This window comes from Myiozetetes cayanensis, unplaced genomic scaffold, assembly GCF_022539395.1.
Source record: "Myiozetetes cayanensis isolate MyiCay16 unplaced genomic scaffold, myiCay2020 scf5-8, whole genome shotgun sequence".
NCBI classification, from domain to species: Eukaryota; Metazoa; Chordata; class Aves; order Passeriformes; family Tyrannidae; genus Myiozetetes; species Myiozetetes cayanensis.
This window is the reverse complement of record NW_026087742.1, coordinates 115,627,820-115,644,514: the sequence shown is the minus strand read 5'-3', so window position 1 is coordinate 115,644,514 and position 16,695 is coordinate 115,627,820. Positions and strand designations below refer to the sequence as shown.

Below are 16,695 nucleotides of genomic sequence, written 5' to 3'. Positions count from 1 at the left end.
CATTTCTGACAAAACCATCCCTTCACTTGGTGTGTTTTGTTTTCCAAGAACTTTCTGGTACTGTACAATTGAAGCACAGAAGGAATTTTCTTTCTGGGTGTTTTACAGCACCAAAAGCACAGGGAGTGTAACCTTCCCAACATTTTCCTGGGATACCTGGGAATTTGATGGCCAGAAACCCCATTCCTTGCTCCCTCAGTTTGGGCTCTCAGGCACCACTAGCGAGACAACCCCTGAGATGTTTGTGCAGAAGGTCATTCCCAGTTTCACTGGAGTAAATATATGGAACATAACTTTCCTTTCTGTCCTGTGTATGTTTATAAATGCCTGTAACTATGTTGTCTGCTTTTATATTTGTAAATAAATATTTTTATTTGCATTTACCTTAACTTGGTTTGTGTTAAGGGTGATTTCAGGGGCCGTTAGCTCAGAGTGTCCCATCCCTTGGGCTTGGCAAGGCTTAAGTGGGAAATAGGAGCAGAATTCCCGTGTGTTCCTGCAGGGAGTCTGACAGGTAACAGAGTTGCTTCTCTGCCTGATTTTTAAATATGTTTATGGGGACTCTGAGGTGGAAATGGCTCCCTTTGAGCAACGTGAGGCAGATCAGCTCTTTACCTGGGGGATCCTTAAAAAGTTTCACATATAATTTCCCTCCATTCGTTGTTCCTAATTCTAAAATACTGTGAGAGTTGTGATGCAAGCCTGGACTGACATGAAAACCCACACAGTTGGTTTCATTGCTCTGCTTTTACTTACTGCATTAGTCTGAAAGGAGCCTGCCAGGCACAGCTGGTTTTAGTAACCCTTTAGCTCTTACAGAGTTGTTTGTGGTGGTAGGAGCTGGAGGAAAAGGTCTGGAGCGATCTGGAGGCTCAGCAGGTGTGCAGAAGGCAGAGGAGCCTGTGAGAAGGAGCTGTGTTTGGAACTGTGGAGCTGAGTGTTGGATTTCAGGCTGGAGCCTCCCAGGTGACTTGGGCAGAGGTGCTGAAGTGGTGTAAAAATGCAGGAAATGCAGTCAGTGAACCTACAGAGCAGGTGAAAAACCTACTGTCCACTGGCAGCCACATCCCTCCTGCTGCAGGACTTGTGATCTGGGGGGAAGCTGTGGAAGATGAGGCTTGGCCAGGCAGAACTCGGGGGAGAATGGAACACTGCACTTCCACTGTTTGCCTCGACTCAATAATAACAACTTTTCGTACTTCAAGCAGAGATTTGTGTTGTTGTTGGAGATCCAAAGCTGCCCTGGAGGGTGTTGGCGCAGAGCCCTGATGGTGCCCACAGTGGTCCTGGCCATTTGGGAAGTGTTGGGCAGTTAAGTGACCAGGGAATGAGCTGAGAGCCCCAGCCCCCAAAGCACTAACACACAGGTTTGGCATGGCAGTGGTGCCAGGCTGCTTTCCTGGGCTGCTCCCATGCCTGTGTGTGTTGTGGAGTGAAGCTTTTGGTGAGTAGAACTCTTATCTATCTCCTGAACCAGTGTCACGAACGGATAATTCAACAATTACTCGAGCACGTGAGGGAAATTTATGGACTCAGCCAATGTGTGTTTTTAACAGGCATTTTTACATACCTGTGAGGGGATTTGAGATGATAGTTTGATTGTTCTTGTGCTTTGGTTGTACTCTGTGTGATAGTGATCTTCACCACAGAAACACCTGTGTCCTGAACTCTTAACAAAAAATCCCACCTCTTCAATCAGATTTAACAGAGCACAGAGCCAGTACTTGTGTTTGGTGCAGTTGTAGAAACCCATGTCTGCCTGTGACTGCTTTTCAGTACTGAGTTAATTGTTGACCTGGTTCCAGGGGCAGGGGGATATGGATGAACTCTCTGTTTAGTTCAGCTGAGTCTCAGTTTCTCCTCCTTTGTGCAGTGTGTGAGGCTGTGAGATGGTGACTGCCAAAGGCTTTTACAGAGCCAATTAAAATGAAGTCAAAATGCCCCTTCACCTCGAGGTGTGTGTGCCAGCTGCTGCTCTGACTGTTGGGTTTCTCCTGTCCTCAAACAGTCCCAGCCCTGCCACTGTCTGTCACAGCTCCAAGGAAATTCCATGTCTTCCCCTTCTCCTTCCCAGACAGACAGGTCCATAAAATGCACATCCTCTGAGGAGCAAGGCACAAGGATTTTAGAAAAGAGCTGTGCACCAGCCACAATTGGTTGTGTTTTCATCCCACAGAGGGGAGGTTTGCAGAGAGCTCCTTCACACACTCCATGTTCTCACCCAAGGGACTCCACAAGACAGATTCAGATTTACTTTTCTTTAAGTTTTGTTGTAGTTCAGCAGCACAGGTGGAAATAACTCTTTCCAGAACAGTGAATTTTATGAGCTCCCAACCTGCTTTTACAGAATCCCAGGATCCCTGGGGTTGGAAAAGCCCTCCCAGCCCATGGATCCCCCTGTGCCCCATCCCCACCTTGTCCCCCAGCCCAGAGCACTGAGTGCCACGGCCAGGCCTGCCTTGGACACCTCCAGGGCTGGGCACTCCAAACCTCCCTGGGCAGCCCCTGCCAAGGCCTGACCACCCTTGCCAGCAACAAATTCCTCCTCCTGGCCAACCTGAGCCTCCCCTGGCACAGCTGGAGGCCGTTCCCTCTCCTCCTGTCCCTTGTTTAATTCTGTTGGTGAAGAAGATGCCATTGAACACGAAAATGCTTCTCTGCAGATTTTTTTGTGGCCAGAATAGTTCTTAGAAAAAACCTCATTGGATATCTAGTGTGTACAGGTGATGTTACACTTGGAATTTGTGTTTCTTTAGGAAGGCCCATCTCATGTGGATTTTTGTAGCCCCGGGGTTTTTGTCGTGGTGCCCGTTTCTTTATCAAGCAGACTATTTGTTGTGGAAAACCACTTTGCAGTATTGGCAGCACTTACTCTCCAGCAGCTTTTCCCAGATCCAGAGGACACCGCTGTGCTGTGCTGTATCTTTACCAGTGCTCTCTCTCTCCCCAGTGTGTGGACATAACCACGGCCATGAACGACCGGGCGGTGGCCCAGAAAAGGCTCAACGAGAACTCCTTCGACCTGGAGGCCATGTGCATGTTGAACCGAGCACAGGAGCAGGTATGTCGGGCTGCCAGCAGCACCTGGGGCATCTGGGAGAAAATCTGGCCTTCCCTTCCATCCCAGCTGGTTGGGCTGGCCTCTTTAAGCAAACGTGTTTGGAAAGCAGTTGATGGGCTCGTAAAGTCCTGCCGTGGTTCGCGCTTCCCGACACCGAACTGTGGGATAAGGAACTCATGAAACCATGCACTTCCTAGCACTGAGTTTTGATTAGGGGACCATGAACTCACTAGACTTGGAGCTCAGGCTTCAGGGTGACCACTCAGGTGCTCAGCTTTCAGGAGCACCTGCTCACAGCTGTTAATGAACACGCTGAATGTAAATGAGGAATCGGCATGGAAAGCACTGAGGAACAACGGAGAGTCACAGAGGAGAAGGTGCAGATGTTTATTGTGGTCTCTCCTGTGCTTTTTCCTTTGCAGATTGATGCCTGGGCCCAGTCCAACTCCATCCCTGGCCAGTTCACGGGCAGCACTGGGGCACAGATCCTGTCCTCGGACGAGCTCACCAACAGCGGCCCCCAGGCCTGGATCCGAAAGGTAGAAGTTACCAGACACACCTGTGTCACCTGCACAGTCTGAAAAGCAGTGCAAGTTCTGGAAAGTGCCAGAAATGTGCCTTAGAGCCCTGTGGTCGTGCATGTGCCGAGTCCAGCAGGTTGGGTTAGATCTGTGTCTGCCCAGACCTCGGTGCTGCCGTGTGCCTTTGCTGTCACTGAGGTGTGTGACAGTGGGCACCTGGTGATCCACAGCCTGGCACTGCCCTGGCTGCAGTGGCAGATCCATCACTCCTTTCCTGGGACTGGGACAGCTCAGGCAAGGTTTGAACCTGATGTTGATGAAGTCAGGGAGTTTTGGCACCAGCTGCAGCGAACCAAGGCCCAAACCGCCGTTGTGTTTGCCTTGGTTCTCTCTGGTTGCTCCTTTGCCTCTGTCTGGATCACCAGGGTTTTCTGGGAGCCGCAGATTTGGAGGATTAAACCAGGAGTTGCAGCTGAGTCAATGTGTTAATATCATCCTGATACTGTTTGTGTGTACAGTGGAATAGTCCCTCTTGCTGCAGCTTCTCTCTGGCTGCTCTTGGGGTGTGGTGCATCCTGCACTCTGTGCTTTAGGAATTTGATTCCTCAGGCTTCATCTTTGCCAGTGAACAGTGAGCTGGGGCTCTGACAAGGAGCAGAACTGAGGAATTCCAGCAGTGTCCACCTTTCAGGCCAAAGGAATGATGAGATGTGCTGGTCGGTCTTGCAGGTGGTGCAGCTGGGTCTGTGCTGTATCAGCTTGTGTTCAGACACCTTCCAGGCTGGGAGCTCGCTTAGGAGGCTGAAGTGGAATTTTCCATAAAAGTCAGTGTGAACTGAACACAAAAGCCTGGAATTACCCTAAAAATAGAAACGTTTTTGCCAGGATTCACTACCCTGTTTTTCCACTTCACATGGCCAAGCAGTGCAGAGAGCCAGGGAGCTCAGATTCCAGTCACTGGCCAGATGGGAATCTTTGGGGATCTTGTCAGTGCTAAAGCAGGAGGCACCTGAGGAAGGCTGGTTTGAGGCTGTACCAAAAGGTTGCCTTTGATGAAGACAATCCCTGCCACAGGAACTTGGAACTATGAACACCCAGCAGGGACGTGCTGGTGAGGAGGGAGCTTTGGGAAAGGGATCAGCAGGTGTGTGAGGGAGGTTGTCCCTCTGCAGCCCCTGGAGGGGCTCCCAGGGCCGTGGGAAGGGAGCAGCTCTGCTCAGCTCTTGCCCAAACCTCCCCCTCGCTCGAGGTGCTGGGGGGTTCTGTGTGACAGGAATGGGGAGGGCAGCTGTGCTTTCCTGCTCCTTTAACTCTCTCTGGGATCTGCTTTAGAAAAAGCCAACTGAACAAACCCAAACGACCACCCAGAAAACCCAAACACCACCCAACGAAACACTTCCTGGGCAGAAAATGGGAGCAGAGCGTGGTCTGTGCTTGTGGACACGACTGCCCTGAGGAGCAGGAGGGTGTCGGAGCGTGGTGTTGGATCTGGAACTCGGGGTGAGCAGCAGCAGCTCTGCAGGGCCCTCCCCAGCAGCATCCCGGGACTGGGGCACAGAGGAGGAGCTGGTGGGTGAAGGAAGCAGGCCACAGTGCTGCTGCTGCCATGGCATCCTCAGCTGCTCTGCCAGGTTCCACACCCGCAGAGCCGGGAGCTGACAGCGCACGGAGGGCTCAGGGTGTGCCGAGGGTTCCTTCAGCTGGAGTCCCATCCTGGGGTTGAGGAGGATTCCACAGGAAGGGCTCCTGAATCCATGATCTCTGTCCCAGGGACTCGAATGCAAACCACCCATGAAATGCAAAGTCCAGGTTGTGTTATTGGGGCACTTGGAATGGTGTAACAATTATTAATTAATTGATCAGTGTAGCACTGAGGGGTGAGGCTTGGGCTCCCTTTTTGCCCTAAGAAAACACATTTTAACATAAACCTGGTTTTCATCACTAGGGCCAGGAGTTGGACTCTGATCCTGGTGGGTCACTTCCAACTCAGGGTGTTCTGTGTTTCTGTGATTTTTTATCTGCTGGCAGGGCTGTGGAGTTGTGTGTGTAAATTAATGCCCATTTCTGAGTGGAGCTGATTCCTGGAGGCGTTTCCTGGGGACTTTGCCGTGTCCAGTGGCTGGGGGAGGAGCTGTGGCTGTTCAGCAAAGGTGGAGCTGTGTCAGCCAGTTAATTGGGGCCTCATTAATACAGTGAGAGGATGCTCAGACACTGGGGGTGACAGATCCCCACAAAGCAGGGAGGTGGAACAGGAGAGCTGTGTCAGGAGCGGAGGACACCAAGGGGTTTGGGGGATTCGTTTGCTGAGCTCTGACTTCACTTTGCATTTCGTGGATTTAACTCCCTGGAGAGGTGATATGTCCTTAAACTGCCTGGAATTCCAGGTTGGATCTCAGTGTCTGGGGGACTGGGGTCCTGCAGTGGTTAACGTGGTGCACCAGTGGGGGACCCTGAGTGGGAGTGAGGCTCATCTTCTAATTCCTGTCCTGATTCTTGGTGTTCATGGGGAGGGTCCTGAGCAGGATCCATAAAGGCAGAAAACACTGTTAGGTGTGTGGTATCCCAAAGCAGTTATGAGCAGTGTCACCTTTCCCTTTGGAAAAGTGGGTTCTGTTTCTGTTGGTCACCATCAGTGTAATCAGTTCACAAACATGACTCTTCTTCTGAAGGCTTCTTTTATTTATTCCCTTCTTCCTTCCAAACACACCGAGCTGCTGAAGGAATGTCAGAGCAAGTGGTGCAATATTTTCTGCTTTTCCAAGCAAATTCTGTTGAGGTCTGTCCACTCCCCTTTCCCAGAGTCCCACTCCTGGATTTCCCAGCTCCCCTCCAGAGCCTGGAGCTGCCCTGCAGGGGCACTTTGTGCACACAGGGTGGCCCTGGGGCCCTGCTGGGCCACTCCCCTGGGCTCAGCCCTGGCCTGCAGCAGCTTCTGCAGAGTTCCAAGCCCTCCTTCCATTCCTGCCAGTCCCAGCAGAGCAGAACTCCTCGGAGGGGGAGGCAGGGCTGGGGCTGGGGCTCCCCTGGCAGGAGTGCTGAGCTTCCAGGCAGGGCACTCAGGGAATCCCTGTGTTCCATGGGAACAGAGCTGGCTGTGGGAATGGAGCAAACCAACCCTGTGCTCATCAGATCCTGGATATTGGAGGGTGGGCAGGCCCTGGCACAGGTTGCCCAGAGAAGCTGTGGCTGCCCCTGGATCCCTGGCAGTGTCCCAGGCCAGGTTGGACGGGGCTTGGAGCACCCTGGGCTGGTGGGAGGTGTCCCTGTCCATGGCAGGGGTGGCACTGGGTGGGCTTTGAGGTCCCTCCCAACCCCAACCAGTGTGGGATTCCATGCCATGTGAGTTGGATTGGACTGGCTCCCTCCTCCCTCCTCTCACTGCTGCTTTTCCCAGCTGTTCCAGCTGGAATTCTCCTGTGCAGCACAAACCCTGCAGGAGTTTGGGAACTCCAGGATTTGTGAGGCATTTGCTGGGATTCTCCAGCAAGGGATTCACCCCCGTGGGTGTGGGAAGGAATGGGGCTGGTGCTGAAAGGGCTGGAGCATCTTCAGGTCAGGACCAGCCCCAGATTCCCTCCTCAGGGAGATTCCAGATCCTGATCCAGAGCTCCAGGATCGATTGGACAATGCTCTCAGGGACAGAGGGGAGTGTTGGGGTGTCCTGGGCAGGCAGGGCTTGCACTGGATGATCCCTGGGGGTCCCTCCCAGCTCAGGATATTCCAGGATTTGATGGAAAATTCAGCAACTTGGCCCAAGTTTTTCCGAAGAGCTGCTCGTTCCTGGAACTTGAAGAAGTTCTTGGAGTTCAAGTGACCTTTAATCCCTGGGCTGTGCCTGAGCTGCCACCTCATACCTTCAGGGCTTTGGTTTTGCTTCCTAAATTCTTGCTCCAAAGAATCACCTGAAAAATCAGGAATAATGTCAATTAAACCCACTCCAAACCCTCGGAAGGGATCAGGTTTTACCTTCCCTTTAAAGAAGCAGGAACGTGACCCTCTGGTGTCTCCACGTGCTGGCAGAATGGAAGTGGGATTTCATGGAACTTAGGGCTCCAAACATGAGGAAAAAGGCATCAAATTGTCCTGCAGGCTCCCTCAAATTGAGATCAGTGAGGGAAGGAGAACTGATTTGTAAATAATCAGTTAATTCTGGCAGCAGTCACCAAGTGCTCAGAAACCTGGGGGTGGTTGTATCCCAGCCCCCTTAGCTTGGAATCTGCTCAGGAGCTTGGGGAGACTCAGCCTTTGATGGTTTTTAACATGAAAAGAAATGTGGATTTTGCTTCCCTGCTTTGGGGATTGTTTCTGTCACGGTTTATGTTTCAGATGAGTTCCAAACCCAGCACTAGTTTTCCCCCCACTCGTTAAATCCTGGGCTGAGGGAAGTGGTCTGTCAATAAATTATTAAAAAATACAATGGACAGGGGCCATCAGAGCTTTATTATTAAATTATCACCTATTAATAATAAATTATTATCACTTTATTATTAAAAGAAAAAAAGCAAACCAGAATGAGGAGGGAGGGAGGTTTTCCTCCCTGCAAACTTTGCTGCCTCAGTGACCTGAACCCACCTGGGCTTCTCCTGGCTCCTTTCCCACTGGACTCAGAATTCCTTCCTTTAGCCTTTTAGTGGGATGCAGAGGTATTGGTGTGTTCTGGATTGAATTATTATTGATAATTAGCAGTAGCTGTGCTCATGTCTGGCTCCCTGTTGGTCCCTGGGAGTCCCCGGGGTGCACAGAGCTCCTGCTGCAGCTCCCACCAGGATCCCAGTTCAGCCAGGGAACAGGTGTTGGGAATAAACTGCCCTTTGCAATTCAGAAGTTTTTCTTCCCAGTTTCTGGAGTCTGTTCAGGCTCTTTTTCCCTCGGTGGGAACCGAGGGCTGGGATTTTTCCCTCGGAACAGGATGCTTTGACTGTGCTCTCTCCTCCCCCTGCCCGGGCCAGGACAGGTGTGTGGGGAGCTGGTGACATCGCAGTGACCTCAGCAGGAGCTTGCTCTGTCCTTTGTGAACTGAACACACAGGGGGTGCTGCTGGAACAGGGGCTGATTTCCCAAATTCGGGCACTGCCAGGGAGCTGCAAACCCAGGATCAGGGCCGGGCTGTCCCGGGCTGGCTTTGTGTCCTTCTCTGGGGAGACATCCCTGGAACAGAGAGGGCAGGAGGGGAGTGGGAGTCAGGAGGGGCTTTGGAGGGCTCTTGTCAGAGGGACTGGTTGTTGTGCCCCAGCCAGAGCTCTGCTCCTCCATCCCACACGGATCCAGAGCAGAGCCAGGGCTTTACTGCTCGTGGGCAGGGACTGGGGAATTCCTGCCACAGTCTGCAGCACGTCCTTGGGATCCTTCTCCCAGCCTGCACGGGCCTGCACACCCACACTGGGGTGTGGGGAATCCCTGGAAAACAGGCTCTGCAACGGGAACGAAGGGGAACCAGGGACCTGAGAGTCCTGGGAAAACAGGGATCTGTGAATTTTGGGAAAACAGGGACATGTGACTTCTGGGAAAGCAGAGACTTGTGCGTCCTGGGAAACGAGGGATCCATCAGTCTTGGGAAAACAGGGATCCACCAATCCTGGGAAACCAGAGACCTGTGAGTGTTGGGAAACCAGGGATCCATCAATCCTGGGAAACCAGAGACCTATGAGTGTTGGACAACCAGTAAACTGCGAGTCTCCAGAAATCAGGGATCTGTCAATGCCAGGACACCGAGGAGCTGTGATTGTCAGGAGAGCAGGGATCCACCAGTGCTGGGCAAGAGTCTTTGGGAAGAGGCCTGTGGTGTGCAGGCAGCAGGGCTGTGTCTGCTGGGAAGGCAGCTCTGGGACGCTCCTCCCGTGCCAGCCCAGCCCCGGCAGGCCCGGCCGGGTCGCGTTCCGTGTCCGTTCCGTTGCCGTGTCCGTGTCCGTCCCGCCCGCGCTGCGCTGGAGCCGCTCGGTGCGGGGTGATGTGTCCGAGGCAGCAAGTCCGTGGGATGGAAACGCTTGACTTGCTTCCTGGGGCCGGCGGGGGGGCACGAGAGAGATGAAGGGTTCACAGAATACCCTGTGAACTTTCACCCCTCTATATGGAAACTTGTTTCAGGGTCAAATCCTTGTAGCCGCCTCCTTGCCACGGTCAGTGCCAGCCCTACTATTCCCAACACTGGTGCCAGCGAGGCCTAGGTACGTAACTTTTAAGGAGTTTTTACGGTTCTTTACATGAAAGCAGATGTTTAAACTTTCTGTTAAGCTTTCACCATTTAACAACCTGTATTAATGCTCATTTGAAAGAATGTGACAACTGCTCTGCTGCTAAACTGGGGGGCCCGGCGCCTTTTTCCGTTAAAAACCCCGAGGGAAACGAGGAAGCTCTTTGTTCCACGAGGATTTTCAGGGTAGAACTCGAATGTGCAATTGCCGTGTTACGAATACAATTTGGAGAGGTTTTTTTTTTTTTTTTAAGATTTAAATACACCTAAAGAGCCCTGAATGTCCTGCCTGAATGTGCTTGTGTTCTGTGGGTGAGGAGGAGCTCCTGGCACGGCCGTGCCGGGCACACGGAACACTTCCCGAGCCCAGGAGATCTCTGGGATCAAAGAGAGTGTTTAGAACCGGCTGGTTGTCGCTTGGTCAAACACATCTGTCTGGAACAGGTCACTGCCACTTTGGGATCACCTCAGAGTTTCCTGAAGTTGTTCCTTTTTGCCAAACATTGATTCGTGTCTCGCGTGTCCGTGTGAATTCCGGGTGCCACACACTGGTTTGGGCTGAAAAGTCCACAAAGCTCAGGTGGATTTTTTTTTAAAATTCAGTCCGTGAAAGGTTGTTAGAAACATTTTTTGGAAGCTCCCACTTGCTATTTCAAATCCCAGTGCTAACTCCAGGCCTTGTTTTACTTCTCTTTTTCTGGATAGGATCAGTTCTTAAGAGCAGCCCCCGTCACTGGAGGAATGGGAGCTCAGCTGATGAGGAAAATGGGCTGGAGAGAAGGAGAAGGGCTGGGGAAGAATAAGGAAGGCAGCGTGGAGCCCATCATGGTGGACTTCAAGACAGATCGAAAAGGTAAGTGCTGCTTCCCATCGTCCTGGGCTTCCAAAGCTGCCCTGGCTGGGATGGGCAGGATCACCTGGCTGGAGCAAGTGCTTCCTGGGTGTCCTCCCTGGAGAAGTGAACAGCTCCTGTTCTGGGTTAGGCTTTGTCCTTGTGCCTGTGACCTCTGCCAGGTGTCCTTTGCCTTCCCTGGCACAAAGGGCTTCCATCAGGGATGTGCTCCAGTGGGATGCACACAGAGGGCACTGGCAGGGAGATGGTCGTGGAAGAGCCATGGTGGCTGGTGTGGAGAAAGTGGCTGGAGCAGGAGCAGGGCAGGGTGGCAGGTGGATCAGTTTAACATGGGGTGAGAGCCCCCCAGACTGTCACACTCAGGGGCGGTCACACTGAGGGGCTGTGTCACACTCAGGGATGTCACACTCAGGGACTGTCACATTCAAGGACTGTCACACTCAAGGGCTGTCACACTCAGGGGCTGTGTCACACTCAGGGGCTGTGTCACACTCAGGGGCTGTGTCACACTCAGGGATGTCACACTCAGGGCTTGGGGCTTCCACGTGGATTTGGCTCCTTTTCTGTCCCTCGTGTCCCTGCTGTTCCATCTCTGCTCTGATCTGCTGGAGGCTCCTGTGCTCAGCCTCAGGGATGGTTCCAGAGGCAGCTTGAGCCATCTCCTCCCTTTCTCCATAAACCTCACCAGTTGTCCATGGTTTCCTGTCCCTGGCTGGAAAACCCACTGGATGCAGCAGGACCATGCAGATGATTCCAGGCAGTGGTGCTGCTCCTTCAGCTGGGCCAGGGTGGTTTGGGTGTGGATGGCAATTTTCCACCTGAAAACCCATCCAAGTTCTGACCATTTTCAATCCAGAATGCCGAATTCCAGCAGGCAGGATTTCTGCTGGAATTGTTCTGTTCTTCATGAACCATTAGTGTGTGGAATAGGTCACAACTGAAACCACGGCATGGGAATACTTGGAATTATTCCAAGGCCAGGTTGGACAGGGCTTGGAGCAGGAAGGTGTCCCTGGATGGGCTTTGAGGTCCCTCCCACCCAAACCAGTCTGGGGCTCTGGGATTTCAGGGCTTGGTTTTGCTTTTGTCGCTGCTCAGAACTGAGCTTGGAAGAAAACAAAGCAGGTTGGACTCCATGACCTTGGAGGTCTTTTCCAACTTCAGTGATTTTGGGATTCTGTGAATGACCAAACTCTTCCCATGGTTTTTTCTATACAGTCTTTCTTTGTCCAGGAATTCAGACCAAAAGGTGGCTGGTGACAGTGAGTGCCAGGGATTTCTCTTCTTGGCTGTGCCAGTCACCTGGAAAGAGGGATGACCTTAGGGCTTTGCTTTGGATTTCCTGGCTCTGAAATATTTGTGATCGTGTGGGCAGCCTTGTCTGACCATTCCCACAGAAGTTCTGCCTGGATGCAGAATCCTGTCTGCTGTTGAGCCACCAGCTGTGGGACGCAGGGAGATGAGGCAGCAGCTGTCCTGCACCAGGGGGAGGCAGCTGGACAGGGATTATCCATTTAGGACGAGCACTTCTTCAGACTTTACTGTTCTTGGATGGTTAAATGCTTGGAAAGGCCTTTTTTTTTTTTTAATTTCAGTGCAGAGTTTTAATGAAAAGTCAGGAATTTTTGAAAACAAATCTGACTTAATAAATATCCCACCCAGGTTTGTGTTGTAAGGGTTTTTAACACCTTTTTGAACTTACTGCTCAAATAAAATACAATTCCTAGTCCCAAGGGACGTGCCAAGGAGCGACTCAGGAGGCAGCAGCTCTTGGAAGTTCCTTGTTGAGGCCCCAGAGACAAGATGTGGAGTTGAGTGGCAGTGCCTTGGAGTGACAGGGAGAGTTTGAACGTGGAGAAAGAGTTCTCTGGTTGTCTGGGATGTAAAATTCTGTCTCTGATGGGTTCCTGCCCCTTGGAAGCTCCCCACTTGGGAGCTGCAGGAGTATTGGGATGAGTGTCTGGTAAGGAGGGAAGGACTTTCTTGTAAAGCAAAACAAACCCAAATGCCACCCAAAAAAAAAGCTGAAGGGGCAGGAAGACACTGGAAACAATTGCAGTTTCTCCCCATGTTCAGTGCCCAGAGCCACAACAGGAAAATTGAGGTAAGAAACAAAGGAAGGTGGAAGGGATGAAGGCTGAGAATGGTAAAATCCATGGGGAGAGACTTGGGGTTCTCTCACAGCTGGTCACTGGCATTTCTTGGAAGAGTTTCCAAGTTAAAATGTGGAGCTCTGGTGTTTGCCAGGGGCTCCGGGAGAGCCTGTGCTCCCTGCACCCACTCGGGGCTGCTCCCTGCTCCTCTGCCGCCTTATTTCCCAGGGGATGGAGGTGACAGTGCCCTGGCTGTGACCCTGCACGCACAGGACATTGGAATACAGGCAGCACGTGTGTGCCCCGACTCCATGGGCTCATTGCTGGCAGGAGGGGACACACAGGGACGTTTCCTGCTCCGTGGGAATCCTTCCGTTATCCCTGTGCTGGAGGCAGACTGAGGGACTCTTGGGCTGCACAGAACCCAGTTCTTCAGTTCCCCTCTTGTTCCTCCAGAGGGGCCGTGGAAAACCAGGTTTCCATGGAAAACCAGGGGGATTCTGGCCCGTGCAAAACTGCTCAAAGCTTTTTGTTCAGAGTCTTCCTGGAGCCTTTGGGAAAATCAGAGGGAAAAATGCTGGATGAAAGGGAGGCTTGAGACTCGTGTGGAGTCTCCAGGTGTTCCCAGGGATCCCTGTCCTTGCTTTGCTGCTGAGAGCACAGGAGTCAGGTGGGAATGAGGGATGTGAAGTGCACTGTGTTGTTCCCAGGGCTGGTTGCTGTGGGAGAGAAGGCCCAGAAGAGATCCGGCCATTACGTGGTGATGAAGGATCTTTCAGGTGAGAGTCTTCCCCAAATCCCGTGGTTGCCAAAGGCCGCTCCGATTCTGACGGCCGTGCTGTGTGTGCAGGGAAGCACCCGGTGTCTGCGCTGATGGAGATCTGCAACAAGAGGAGGTGGACACCGCCCGAGTTCGTGTTGGTGGACGACAGCGGGCCTGATCACCGCAAGCATTTCATCTTCAAGGTGGGTCTGGGCTGCCTCAGCTGCTGCTGATTCCGCTGTCCCAGGGCAGGGAATTCCTGTTCCTGTTGGGATGGAAACATCTCAGCCACCTCAGGGTGGCCGAGGATGGTGAGTTGGTCCCAGGGCTGGAGCCCCCTGCTCTGGAGCCAGGCTGGGAGAGCTGGGGGGGCTCACCTGGAGAAGGGAAGGATCCAGGGAGACCTGAGAGCCCCTTGCAGGGCCTAAAGGGGCTCCAGGAGAGCTGGAGAGGGACTGGGGACAAGGGATGGAGGGACAGGACATGGAGGGAGGGACAGGAATGGCTTCCCAGTGCCAGAGGGCAGGGACTAGATGGGATACTGGGAAGGAATTGCTGGCTGGGAGGGGCTGGGATAGAATTCCCAGAGAAGCTGTGGCTGCCCCTGGATCCCTGGATGTGTCCAGGCTGGGGCTTGGAGCAGCCTGTGCTGGTGGAAGGTGTCGCTGCCCATGGCAGGGGTGGGCTTTGGGGTCCCTCCAAGGCAGCTCCGCTGTGGGTGCCTGGAGGGGCTGTGGGGGCAGCTGTGGGTGGCTGTGGGTGCCTGAAGGGGCTGTGGGGGCAGCCGTGGGTGGCTGTGGGTGCCTGGAGGGGCCGTGTGGGTGGCTGTGGGTGCCTGGAGGGGCTGTCTGGGGGTGGCTGTGGGTGGCTGTGGGTGCCTGGAGGGGCTGTGGGGGTGGCTGTGGGTGCCTGGAGGGGCTGTGGGGGCAGCTGTGGGTGGCTGTGGGTGCCTGGAGGGGCTGTGGAGGTGGCTGTGGGTGCCTGGAGGGGCTGTGGGGGCAGCCGTGGGTGGCTGTGCCCCCTGTGAGGGGTTCCCCCAGCCCTGCGAGCCCTCCCAACGCCCGTGTCGCTGTCCCCAGGTGAGAGTGAACGGCAACGAGTACCGGCCCACCTTTGCCAGCCTTAACAAGAAGCACGCGAAGGCCACGGCGGCCACGGCGGCGCTGCAGGCGATGGGGCTCGTACCAAAGGAGAGCATGGTCAACACCACCATGTTCAGGAGTGCCTCCCACCGCTGAGCCCGGCCCGGCCCGCGCTGCTCCGCTCTCCGCGTCCGCCCCTCGGGTTGTAAATACGTCGGCAGTTCCCACCTTGTAAAAACTGTACAGACGCCCACAGGTTTTTTTTCTTTTGTACCATCCAAATGTATTTAAATCATACTTAGTTTTTGGTATGTTTATATTGTTTACATTAGTGATGTAATTATTTCTTAAACGACTAAATCGGAGGACAGGCTCTGGAGGCATCGGTGACCGAACTCTTGGCTAAAGCTCCCGCAGCTCCTCTCTCTTTGGAATGCTGATGCTTGGAGGTCCCTGGAGAGCACAACAGGATTGACCCCCTGGCCCTGCCCCGGGGGGCCCTCAGTGGCCACCTGCGCTCCGGGACAGCCGCACGAGCCACGAGAGGCTGCCAGGGGGACACGGAGGGGACTCCGGCGTGTCCCGGGACAGAGGGGCTGTCCCCAACCAGTGAACTCACTGTCTGATGCTGATTGTACGGATTTGTGGTTCATGTGAATTTTAAACTTTACCAGATTTACAACTGGACTGGGGGGGAGGGGTAGGATGACGCTTCAATTGTTGTACCCGACTTGGTCAATAAAGCAGCACAAGTTCATAATCTGCACCCCTGGTCAGCAGACGGTAATTCCAGCGGATGCCAAGCCAGGAATCGGGAATTGAAATATGCCAAAATGCCTCCTGGAAGAAACGCACACGGTGCAGAAGTGGCTTTGGGAGGATTCTCGACAGCCATGGGGCGGCAGGAGCAGGTCCGGTTATTTTTGTTGCTTTGACCTGTTACAAAATAACTCCTTGAACTTAACATTTCCATGAGGATCCTGTGCCCCCAAGGAGAGCCCTGCGCAGTTGGACGGCAGAGGATGTAGAAAGCTTTTCCTCCTCATTTATCTTTTATTTAAGAAGGATCAGTCCTTTGCCTGCGTGCCCTTGGAAGTGGGCAGGGCCCTGCACCCTTCCTGCCAGCTCTGAGCTGGGAGCAGAGTGCCAGGACTGCTGGACTGGGATAGTTCAGGTGCTCATTCAGAGAAGTTTTTTTGAGCTGTTGTATCCGAGCTGGGTCTGGGGCAGGAATTGCTGGTGCCTGGAGTCGTGTGTATCCCATCAGTGTCACAGAACAAGGTCTGTCCTTCCCTGAGGGGACAGGGGTTGGTGTCTCTTGTGCAGCAGAAATGGGGTTGGTTTGCAGACTAAAGAGCCCCTCTGAGTCTGTCCAAGCGCTCTGGAAATGCTTCAGTTGATCTTCATTTTCATGGACGTTGTTGTCTTGAATTAAACTTTTTTCCCTTTGGCTTCTCGCCTTCGGTCTCTCCCTGAGTGTTTGGAGCTCCTCCAGGCCGTGGCTGAACTGCTGGGAAGGTTCCTGGAAGGAAAGCTGGGAGTCTGCCTCAGCCCTTGTGTGCAGGATCCATCCCGGGGCTGGGAGCAGCTCCTGACCAGACCTGGGGCTTTGACAGAGCTGAGGCCTCGGAGCTGCTGAGGATCCTGTTCCTGTGGCAGCTCCAGGTTCACAGCAGGACACCATCCAGTTTGGGAATGTACAGTCTCCTGGACTTGTTCTGTTCCTTCTTTGGTGTCCCTGCTCCCTGGGTTAAGGTAAAGACCTGAGTTCTCTCCCAGCAGCAGAGAAATCCAGTCCCACTGGAGGCTCCATTTAAAAGATAGGTGAAAGGGGTGACAATAGTCATGGAACCATGGAAAATCCTGAGCTGGAAGGACCATCCAGTCCAAGCCCTGGCCCTGCCCAGGACACCCCAAGAGTCCCCCCCGTCCCTGAGGGCGTTGTCCAGCGTTCATCAATTGCTGCTGGATTTGTTATGGATAAGTGCAGGAAATAATGAAATGGGACTGTGCTGCCCTGCCCTCCCCAGAAAGAGGGACAGTCCCTGTTTAATGCTCCAAGGGCCTCTGGAGCGGGGTTGGAGTCAGTGACCCCCGAGGATGACAGGTCCCAGCAGTCCCTGTAGAGCCCC

At 53.4% G+C, this 16,695-nt stretch overlaps 1 protein-coding gene across 3 annotated transcripts in view; it reads left to right on the top strand.

The window, feature by feature from the left end:
• The window catches only part of SON (SON DNA and RNA binding protein), a 37,122-nt gene extending 21,100 nt beyond the window's left edge, over nt 1–16,022 (top strand). For 2 of the 3 annotated variants that reach the window (XM_050332753.1, XM_050332752.1), the window contains exons 6-11: nt 2,951–3,061; nt 3,484–3,600; nt 10,478–10,625; nt 13,429–13,497; nt 13,569–13,684; nt 14,561–16,022. In XM_050332753.1, the coding sequence (XP_050188710.1) occupies nt 2,951–3,061; nt 3,484–3,600; nt 10,478–10,625; nt 13,429–13,497; nt 13,569–13,684; nt 14,561–14,719 (720 nt within the window). In that variant the 3' untranslated portion in view covers nt 14,720–16,022. Of the gene's footprint in view, nt 1–2,950; nt 3,062–3,483; nt 3,601–9,666; nt 9,747–10,477; nt 10,626–13,428; nt 13,498–13,568; nt 13,685–14,560 lie in introns of those variants that run through there. The other variant, XR_007630954.1, reaches the window with a different exon arrangement.
• The last annotated feature ends 673 nt before the right edge of the window (nt 16,023–16,695 follow it).